General features: G+C 40.8%; 1 protein-coding gene across 1 annotated transcript; it reads right to left on the bottom strand.

The window, feature by feature from the left end:
• Positions 1 to 3,208: 3,208 nt before the first annotated feature.
• Positions 3,209 to 3,976, bottom strand: LOC131687525 (uncharacterized protein K02A2.6-like). Its single transcript, XM_058971617.1, has one exon. The coding sequence runs from the start codon at positions 3,974 to 3,976 to the stop codon at positions 3,209 to 3,211; it is 768 nt and encodes a 255-aa protein (XP_058827600.1).
• Positions 3,977 to 11,656: the final 7,680 nt, after the last annotated feature.

Raw genomic sequence — 11,656 nt, 5'->3', positions numbered from 1 at the left:
TTTAGTAGCTCTGTTTTCTTGGATCGTGCTTCCTTCTGCAGCACGAATGGCGTTGGTCTGACCTGCTGTTCCATTGGTACGGGTATTCACATTGGTATTTGATGATCTGCAAAACTTTTTAAAATGCCCACGACGGCATGCATCACAGGTTATATTGTTTGCTGGGCAGTGCCGACGATGACGTCCGTTGTAGGGTTGACCACAGTTGTAGCACATTGCTCCTCCCCTAACTACTGAAATCCCATCTACATCCTTCAATGTTTTTTCTGCGACTGTGTATACCTCTGTATGTGCTATTTTTCTGTCCAATAACTGTTTATTCTCTGCCACCGCTTCAAAGATTTTACACATTTCAACAATTCTTGCTAGTGGTTCATCTTTTCCGTCCAACAGCTTGAGCTGGAGTTTTTTGTCTTGCACACCAATAATAATACGGTCTCGCAACATGCGGTCAGCATATGACGAATGGCAACCCAGGCACTTGAATTCGCAGTAACCTTGCTGTGTACGAAGAGCCGTTTCGAAATCTGCGAATGACTGCTTCTCTTTCTGCACGATCATGTTGAACTTGAACGCCTCCATCGCCACATTCTTGCGAGGCGAACAATATCCATCGAAAGCTTCAATCACCCTTACGAGAGATCTCACCTGTTGAGCCTGATCAACACCATCTTGATCTGTAGCATTATCTGCTGCTTCATCATTCTCGACGACATCTGCAGCATCAGCGGCGGGTGCTCCAAACATACTTTCTACATCACCGTTGTTTGGGAACAAGGTATTGTAGATTTCTACACCTCTGTCACCAATAAGCCACAAAATTGTGGCAATTTTATTTTGCTCCGATTCAGCATTTTTGTTATTAGCAATCATATAGATATGAAATTGTTGCTTCCATTTCGGCCACTCCTTTGCTAAATTCGAGCAATCTAGTGGCTGTGGAAGTCGGTGTTCTAGAACATTCGCGATCTTGAAACGATTTTAATCGACGCACTTTTTGTTTACTTGCACTTTTGGCGACACAAAGAACCGACAACTATGTTTTTCAGCGCCTATTGCGACAAACTTTGAAAACCGGATTAATCGCGACGTACAACTTTTACTTCTGACACCATGTAACAAGTATCAGTCTATTTTAATTAAACACGTTTGTGACATTACAATATGAGTTTATTGCGTCTGTGCCGTACAATGGTCTAGGCTGAATGAATGTATGCTGAGGGTTTATAATGATGATAATTATAGATGGGCGATGACAGTGTTGCATGATATATTTAAAGAATATTCTTTACAAAACATACTTCTTCAGCAATGCCCTCACGCGTGCTCGCAAGGGGAGTATTGTTATTGGCAATTACAATAATAGGAGTGAAAAACTATTTGTTTATATATTTATCTTTTCTCATTTCTTATATTGCTTACAAAAATCAGCAAGTTAACAAGAACGTGATGAATGCATATTTTAATTGATTCACCGAACCTCTACAGTGCCATTGAACGACTATCAGGCTTATTTTCCCTTTTTTGTATAGTTGATAAATTCACAAACGGAACGTTACAAAACACTCTATTATCTAATTGCGAATATTATCACATTCTTCTTCAAAGAAATTTATGGTAAGTGATTTCATGAGTGTTGCCAGGTTTGATGAAACGTTTTCATTACAAGTGACGAGATTCGTGACGTTCCGAAATATTCTCTCCAGCGCGATAAAAAACAAATACGGCTTTGCGCCGCTCCGGTTCCTAGGCCTCTGTTATGCATCTAAGCCGCATCAAAATGGTACCCCTTAAACAGCGGTTCCTGAAGGGTATCGGATGGTTACCGGAACCGAGCTGGTTCTAATTCGTTTTCAGGCACCAGTAACAAAAGCGATTCTAACTAGTCGCTCCAGCACCCCGTTGAATTCTAACAATTTCACCACCTTGGCGCCAGTTTGACGATATAAAATGAACTTTGTTTACTTTCGACAAGTTTTGATTCTAGCCAACAACATCCAGCCCTCTTAAGAATTTATCCTGCAATATGGAACACTAGATTACGTTCTGAGTCATCGAACAAGCTAGCGTCAAAAATCTTCAGAATACTCTAACTCCACAAGATCCACCTAAAAAGGAAGACATTTTAGACCAAGACTATGTGTGGTACCACCTGATTTACTTTTTCTTTCATCTGTTCATTATACTCTTTTTGATCTGATCTGATTTGATTTGTTTGATTTACGGATGCCTTCGGTTAAGTTCATTAACCATTTTATATCGTCCAACTTATAAGATGATGAAGCAATTTCAGATATGAATTAAAGCAACTTCAAGTTATCTTTAAATTGAAGAGCAGTTGGACGTTATTCAAGCAGTGTTCTTGCAATAAACAATGATTCAGTAAATTAGCATTAAATGTGAAATGGGTGGAATAAAATGATTTGTTAAATAACATTAAAAAAATAAAAATCAACGCATAGCCAACCCTAGTTACTGTAAAAGTCTTGTTTTGGTATTATAATATAACATTGGACTTCACTGCAACTGGTTATTATTGTTCTGTCACAGTGACATGGTTTCCGCTTAAAATAACTTGAAAATCCGCTTAAAATAACATGAGTCCTGCGTTGACTTTGAATAAATTTAAACACGTTTATTAGGTATTTTGGGATATCGGGATAGAGAAGGCAGCCACTATTACATTTAAATATGTTTTATTGTTTGAATGTCGACCGTATTAAAAATACTGAACGGATTAAAAATCACGGGGAAAATACGTTTTGCTTCTGAACTTTTTTTTTATAACTGAAGAAGAGTGTTGCCAGAAAACTAAAATTACATATACAACATTTCCTTCCTCCTTTCAAAATGAACCATCTACGGTAAATACTTGCGAGAAGGATGACGGATTCGTGTCGAACGGCGAACGATGATCGAAGGAGGATCTCGAAGAACGGGGCTGTCCATTGGGCTTGCAGATGGAGTGTAGAACTCTGGTGATCCTTGGTCAGTACGACCACTTCTAAAGTTGATTGGAGTTGAAGGGGCATTATGAAGCGTGCTGTCGTTGCCGTAAAAATGGACGTGCCTTGATGCAACTTGTTGGCTTGATTCTTCTACATCCGATGCTTCAATCGCCTGATGATCTTGAGGGCCGAATTTCGAACGAATTTGGTCAATGTGGCGCTTGAATCGTTTACCAGAATATTCGATTTCATAGTGTAAATCACACAGCGGTCACACCAGCAATCCATTTTTCCATACGAAGGTTACCGGCGAGGAAATACACGTTCTGACCCGAACTGAATTCACGGAAAGATGGCTTAAAGTTGATTTGTTGCTTCATCGATACTTTCTGGCGAACGTCTTCGGGCTTTAGTAGGTCTAGGTGTGTCCTAATGTTCCGTCCCGTAAACAGCTTGGATGGCGATTCTCCAGTGGTAGCATGAGGAGCTATGCGATATCTCTGCAGAGAGTTGTTCAAGTTGGACTGCAACGTCGATGTAGTAGTTCCCATTGCCTTCAGGGCGTCTTTTGTTGTCTGCACGTAACGTTCTGCTTGGCCATTCGTTGCAGGGTAATAGGGAGCCGAAAGTTTGTGGAACTTGACGCCGCTCTTCTGCAAAAACTCCTTAAATTCCGCAGAGGTAAATTGCGGCCTATTATCTGACACAATGGTAACAGGTGCTCCATAACGAGAAAATAACTCATCAATAATGCCAATCGTTGCTGCTGTTGTCATTGAATTTGTGACTTTCACCTCTAACCACTTACTGTACGCGTCAACTATAATCAGCAACATTGAACCTGCCACTGGACCAGCATAGTCTATGTGTATCCTTTCCCACGGGCCTTTGGGGTATTGCCAGTGGTGTTCACTAAACTTGGAGGGAGCATGCGCCTGACGAGCATACTCTGCACAATATTTCGCTGTCTTCTCAATGTCTGTGTCGATTCCCGGCCAGTAAACAAACGAACGAGCTATTCCTTTCATTTTCACAATTCCGAGGTGTGACACATGAAGATCATTTAACACGGACTGACGAAGAACGGGTGGTATCACTACACGGTGCTCAAACAGTAAACATGTAGCAGAAAGAGTATATTTGACTTCTGGTGCTTTACAGTCGAATCGTGTCAAATCGGCTCCAGCTTCCAACAGTTGTACGATTTTACCAAGACTAGGATCTTTGCGCGTCTCACGTCCGATATGTTCAGCACGGACAGGTAGTTGTGCGATTTGATGTAAAACAAACACTTCAAACCCGTCACCTTAACTCTCTTTTCCCTCGCGAACGGAAAGTTTGTTTACATCGATGTTCCGTGGAGTGCGAGCAATTCGAGAGCAGCAATCTGCATTAACGTTTTCCTTCGTCGATTTGTACACAACATCAAAGTTGAAGTACGACAAATAATCGGCATAATTAGCCATTCTGCTGATACAGAGAATTGGTAGCGATTTGGTTTGATGCAATATTTGAGTCAACGGTTTGTCATCGGTGATCAAAGTAAATCGGCGAGCATAAAGGTAGTTAAACAATTTCTTGTCCGCCCATACGATGGCTAGAGCTTCTTTGTCAATCTGCGGATAACGTTGTTCGGTAGCAGACATAGAGCAGCTGGCGTACGCTATTGGGCGCTCTCGACCGTTTTCTAGACGATGCGAGAGAACAGCTCCCAACCCAAATTTACTCGCGTCCGTGGCTAATATCAAAGGAAGGTTCGGATCATACGGCATCAGTACCTGCGGCGAAATGAGAGCTAATTTGATTTCTTCGTATGCATACGCTCTCTCGGCATTCCACTCGAAAGATTCCTCCTGCAACATGTCACGCAGGCAACGAGACCGCATTGAGAGAGAGGGAATAAAAGCATTGTAGTATGTGGCTTTCCCCAAAAATCTAAGCTCTTCTGCATTCGATGGGCGAGGTGCGTCTCGTATGGCTCTTATGTATTGGTCGGATTTGTGTAAACCGTCTGCATCGATCTTGTGACCCAGGCATTCGAGAACCGGGGTGGCGAAAACACACTTCGAACGGTTCAATCGTAAACCGTGATTCTTTAACCTATCGAAAACTGCTGAAAGGACAATTAGTAGATTTTCGAAACTGTCTGCAAAGACTATAATATCGTCGAAGAAGTTACCCACATTAGGTAAACCTTTTAGCACTGTTTCCATGCGACGTTGCCATATCGCAGGGATGTTTGCGGCTCCATATACTGCTCTTGTCGGTCGAATCAACCCGTGTGTTGGTGTATTGAGCGTGAGAACATGTCGAAATTCTGCATCTATTTGGAGGTGTGAGTAAGCATCTGTCACATCCAGGTGACAGAACAGACTGGCTCCTTTCATTTTATTGAAGATGGATTCGATCTTGGGGATCGGGTGTTCGTCAATAATCATCCGGGGGTTTACAGTAGGCTTGTAATTGCCGGTGATACGTAGATTTCCATTCTTCTTCACTACAATGTGGGTGGTGGACGCCCATTCCGAGTAGTCGACTCGCTCGTAGAAACCTGCCGCAAGTTTCTTGTCAATTTCCTACGCGTACTTACTCTTCAATGCTAATGGTACGTCACGAGCTTTTGCAAACACCGGGGTTGTACCTGGTTTGAGATGCACCGATGCTGGGGGTCCCTTAAGCATTCCTGCCGTGTCACCGAAAACGTCATCATAGTTGGCCAACAACTGTGACAATGCATGTTGCTGATCCATTGAGATCTTGAAAGATGTAGACGCCAGCGAGCGTACCGTATTGCTTTGGGTGAAAAGCACGTTCAAATTCACTTCGGTCGCAAATTGAGAGATCCACTCTCTACCGAAAAGTGTCGTAATCTTCGGCAACAACGTACAAGTTGAGCTTACGTGTGGTGGAACCAATAGAAACATTCACTGGAAGACGACCTAAACACCGAATACGATGCCCGGTGTAACTGGAAAATTGACCGTCAGATTTTAACAGTGTGAAAATCGGTTTGATAACACGGAGTTTTTTTTTCACTGTTTATACCACAAGGAGCACCGGTGTCTACTTCCATGTCCATGCTATGTCCGTCAATGGTGACATGGATGACTTGCTTCCCACATGTGTTGATGGAGTGAATTTTATTCAATGGCTGGATCACGTCGACTGGAGAAGCTAGTATCGCTTCCGAATGGATCTGGGCGGTGGATCGATCCTGCGGATTCTGTGTGCTGGATCTGCACACTTGTGACCTTTTCGCTCACAATTGAAGCATTTTGCATCACGAAATTTGCACTCACTTCTATTATGATTGCCACCACATCCACCGCAAACCCTCTGCTCGGATGACTGTTGGTCACTCCATTGTTGTTTTTGATTGTTCTGTGTGTGTGAGGGAAGGTTTGTTTTGTGCGTCTTCGGCCTTTCATAACCTAACTTATTAGTCGCGTCAGCTAACAACGATGGTCTTGCCGTTCGAACTTCTTTGGCTGTATTGCGGGTGGCTTCCAAAGTGTGTGCGACCTCAAATGCTACTTTGAACGTTGCCGGTTTCTTGGCAATAATTTCGTCACACATGTCACGCGATTCGAGCCCGTGCAAAAGCTGCTCAATCAGCATCCTGTCGAGAAAATCTCCGTACTCACAGTGTGCGGCACCCTGCCGGAGTCGTAGAGCAAAACTGGATACAGGTTCGCCATTTTGTTGCACGATTTCGCGGAACTTGATGCTTTCTACGTACTTGTCTCTTGCTTGGTCAAAGTGGCCAACTAACGTCGTACGAAGTTCATCGTACGTTAGGTCTTCTGGATCACGGGGACTCACCAAGAACTTTATGGCATTATTTAGCTCCGTACCCATATGCACTAGAGCGTAATGTGCGTATTGCGAAGCCTTGATGTTGCTCAATTGCAATGCCCACTCGAATCGTTTGAAATAATCCGAAACGGAGGTATTTTCCGAAGAACGATATTCGGAGATTGAGAACGATGGTGGCTTGGCTTGATGTGCTGTAGCAGCCCTAACGGCATCCGAATGTCCCACAGCTACTGTTTCAATGGAGGATCGTAGGGCATTGGCTAACATCTGCGCCAGAGATGCCATTAGCTCTTCGTTAGCCATCTTGATTTTTCGCGAAACCGAAACGAACGCGTCACTCTCGACCGGAAAACTTATGCCTCTAAATCCCACTTCTGACACCAAAATATTAGGTATTTTGGGATATCGGGATAGAGAAGGCAGCCACGATTACATTTAAATATGTTTTATTGTTTGAATGTCGACCGTATTAAAAATACTGAACGGATTAAAAATCACGGGGGAAAACGTTTTGCTTCTGAACTTCTTTTTTTTTTATAACTGAAGAAGAGTGTTGCCAGAAAACTAAAATTACATATACAACAACGTTACTCATTGATTAAATAGCATTAAATAAATCAGATGAAATAGTGTTTGAACTGGTTTTCGCTGGGATGTTCCGTTTGCCACGATAAAGTTGCTTAATTTTTCATTCACTAAATGAAAAACCCGTCTTCGCAACCTTTCAAATGTGGTCAAAATGAAGACATATCTTCACATATGGCATCACTGAGTGCATCTCCTCCCCGGTCAAACCATTCGGAATTTGATTCGGAATCCTGAATGGAGTCAGCATGGATTCCAAATCAAATGCAACAACCGATTCTGAGTCGGAATCGGTTGTTGCAGTTGATTTGGAATCCATAATGACTCCATTCAGAAATCCGAACCGGTTCCGGAATGAGTTTAACTGGGTCACTTTTGGGTAACAAGCTTTGAACTTAAATTTTGGGTACTGTGAGGACTACCCACAGTTTGGGTTACGGCGAAGACTACATATTAAGAAAACTGATATCTCTTTCCCTCCCCCATACAAACAAGAGGCGACAGAGGTTGCAGCAACTCTATCGTATGAAGGTAGGAAGCTTAATGTAATAGTGTATATGTGTGTATGCATTACTATGGGTAGTACCACCTTTACCCGGAAGTGGCGTTGCTGTTGCTGTTTCCAGATTCTCTTCTTGATATGAAGTCTTCGGTTATGGGTAACCCAAGCGTTTGGTACAGAGCGGGTAACCCAAAGTTTGAGTAACGATCAAATAACCCAAAATTTGAGCACTGAGCGGATAACCGAAAATTTGAGTACTGACCGGATAACCCAAAATTTGAGTAAAGAGCGGATAACCCAAAGTTTGAGTACTGAGCGCATAACCCAAAATTTATAACGAGCGGATAACCCAAAGTTTCTGTAACGTTCGGATAACCCAAAATTTAGGCTTCCAATATGTATTATTAGGGTGGGGCATTGTTATATGGAAAAACGTAATCGTAACCACATCAATCGAGCCCAGAATTTTTTTGGTTTCATTTGGGGTCCCAAGTAACTGTACAAAATTTGGAGTCGATTGGTTTTGACCCGGCGTAGCGCATTGCGTTTAAAATTTGTATGGAAATTAGTATGGGAAAACCTACTTTTTTGCATTTTCAATTCTACAGACTACAATTCTTCTTGCAGTATGCAACTAATTAAATAGAAGTTGTTACGTTTAAAGTGGGTAAAGGGTAATTATAAGTGCCATAATGAGGTATTAGACGGGAGTGTGTAGCACGCACGTGAACGCACCCCACCCGCGATGGATTGTCGAAATAACGGCAGCACTGGAACTGCCAAAAAAGCAAACCGCATGTTCATATTTTTTCGGAGCCGGTGGAGTGCGGACGGCCAGTGGTGAAGAAAACTTGCTGTGCATCTGTGGCTTTTCCCGCCTGTGTGGAGTGTTAACGATTTTCGGACGGTCTCTGTCTCGCCCGGCCACTCCATTATTAATTCTGGTGTGAATAAAATTGCAAGTTTCGGTAATTGTTCCGAATCGCGGCTTTTTCGAAAAGAGAGTTAATTTCTTTTGGAAATGGTTCTAATGGTCTATTTTATAACAAGCAATGAAAAAAAAAATCGGGGGAAAGCTTTAAAGTAGTTTAAACTGGAAAAATAAGTTGTTCCCACTTACTTTACTAACAATGGCATTGTTCATGAGAAAATGACGTTAAGGGTGAAGGTAGTGTGATTCGGCTTTGCCGCATAATTGAGTTCAAGGATTCGAAGCGGCGCAAAGCCGCTGAGAAACCGACGGACGAGGTGGTTTTGATCTTGCTATCGAAGGGTGCAATCAAACCTGTAATCCACTCGTTTGCCCGGTATACTCAAACATAGGGGCTGTCTCTAGTTTAAGTCCGACTGAGCGGCAACGAAGTCGGACAGCACTTGAATGAAGCGATGTGGCCACATTCGGCACTGACAACATTTTATTTTTGTAAATAAATACTATCCTATTGTTACTAAATAAAACATTGTTAATGCCTAATGTCGCTACGCCACATCGCTTTTTGCCATGCTGTCCGACTTCGCTGCCGCTCAGTCGGACTTAAACTAGGGATAGCCTCTATGCTAAAGTATACCGGGCAAACGAGTGGATTACAGGTTTGATTGCACCCTTCGATAGCAAGATCAAAACCACCTCGTCCGTCGGTTTCTCAGCGGCTTTGCGCCGCTTCGAATCCTTGGACTCGACTATGCGGCAAAGCCGCATCGCACTACCTTCACCCTTTAACGTCACTTTCTCATGAGCAATGCCATTTTTAGAAAGGTAAGTGGGAATAACTTATTTTTCCAGTTTAAACTACTTTAAGGCCCCCGTCGGGCAATCCGCCATTTTTCGTGTTTTTTTGCGGTTTTTTATTTTATTTTCAAAGAAAATGACAAAATATGGAAAAAAGAAAAAAATCACGACCTAGATAATTGTTTTTACTTGGCCGAAATGGAAAATTCAAAATTTTCCAACTCGGAAAACTGTGTGCTTTTTCCGGTTGAAAAAGCACACAGTTTTTGCAATCATATGTTTAAAATTTTGATTTTTCCAATACAACATAGCTAAACAATTTTTCTAGGACGTGATTTTCTCCGATTTTCCATATTTTCCGCTTTTCATTGAAAAATTTCCATTTTACTAGAAGCAGTTTTTCTACCCGCACAGACACAACTAAAGTAAAATTTGTATGTATAGGTGCGCAAAAGTGGAGCAATATTTTTAACCTGCTGTTTCTTCGATATTTCCTTCAAAACTACCCAAGTGTTGCATATGTACGGATTCGTTAGAAACCAAGGAATCTGATGGTACAAAGAAAAAATCGTTTTGGAAAACTTCATAACAGCGTTTTTCAATTTTCCTCGCGATACGCAGTGTACCGTCGCACGCGAAACAGCGTGGAAAGATACGAAAAGAAAAACAAGTGTACTAAAAGTTATCCTTGGGTTGATGCAGATGGCGTGCTACGAAAGCTCGAAATATCGAAAGCTTTTAGCACAACTGTTTTTGAGTAATTCTGAATGTAGAAATAGTTGAAAATGATTTCAAATAAATTTCTTCATTGACACTTGATGATTTTCGATTCTCTTGGGAGATCTATGATATTTTATTATTTTACGAGACTGAAACAAACCGCGATGCTATTTTATCTTTATACGCCAAATAATGGAAAAACATTTTCTATGTCGAATTTGCATGTTGATATTTGATGATTTTGAAACTGATGATCGTTTGAAACCAACGGTTTTGTGTTGAATTGATAACATACATTTAAAAACATCTTTTGCTTTATTCCAAACAATAATGGAGGCTTGCCAAATTGAAAATTATTTGGAAGTTCCATCAATTATCACATGTCACAATTTTTTGTAAGATTGGTTTTATTTCTCAGAAACCGATTTCCACACAGCATTGATGAAAAGCTGATGAAATTTATAACAGTTGCTGCAAATATTTTCGACATTCCACAAATACCAACGAACGATTTTTTGGGATCCCTATAATTAATTTTTATACTGGATTTGACTGCTTTGAAACATTTTTGAACACAGATGTTGTTTCGTGTTTTCAGAAATGCAAGAAATCTTAGCAAAGTTTCTTCAGATTCTCATGGAATAATTATCATACTGATACTTGGATTTAAAAAATTTTAAATAACGCATTTTGCGAGATTGTAAACCAAAAAAATATATTTGTTTTGATAATATTTCTTTTTCTTTTGTTTTATTGAGGTTCGAGAGTAGGTCTCACGAAAATCACGCTGAAAGCAACAACTTTTTTTTTGTTTCCATAGCGTTATTACGCCATGAAAATTTGAGTTTTTCAGGAAGTATATTTTATAACGGCCGTATCGTATTTCATTTATGAATCAATCAATAGTCCCGACCAGGACGATTGAAAATGAATCACTTGATAATATTTTATCGCTTTATTGAATGTTAAAGTTCATTGAAATAAGGAAATAATAATTACATCAATTTCATTTTTTCCGTTGAATTTTTGAAAAACTTTTATTTGGCTCTCTCTAATCAATTTACTTACTACACTTCCATTGACTTACAACGATTTATAGAAAAGATACGATAAATCGTGTATTGTAAATGATATGCGTAGTTTGAACTACCATAAACCCATTCTCGCTGAATACGTCTAAAGGATTGACTGAATGGATTTTTTTTGAATATTCCAACGTTGGAAAACACAAATCTGTCACGTAGTTTTAAAAATACCCACATGGCTCCCTGTAGATCACCTGACAAAGGATCTGAAATCCAAATCGATTACTTTCAAATCAACAGAAAATGCTTTAGTAGTTATATTGGTCAGGAA

This window comes from Topomyia yanbarensis, chromosome 3 (genome assembly GCF_030247195.1).
Source record: "Topomyia yanbarensis strain Yona2022 chromosome 3, ASM3024719v1, whole genome shotgun sequence".
Lineage (NCBI taxonomy): Eukaryota > Metazoa > Arthropoda > Insecta > Diptera > Culicidae > Topomyia > Topomyia yanbarensis.
This window is presented reverse-complemented; position numbering and strand designations above follow the sequence as displayed.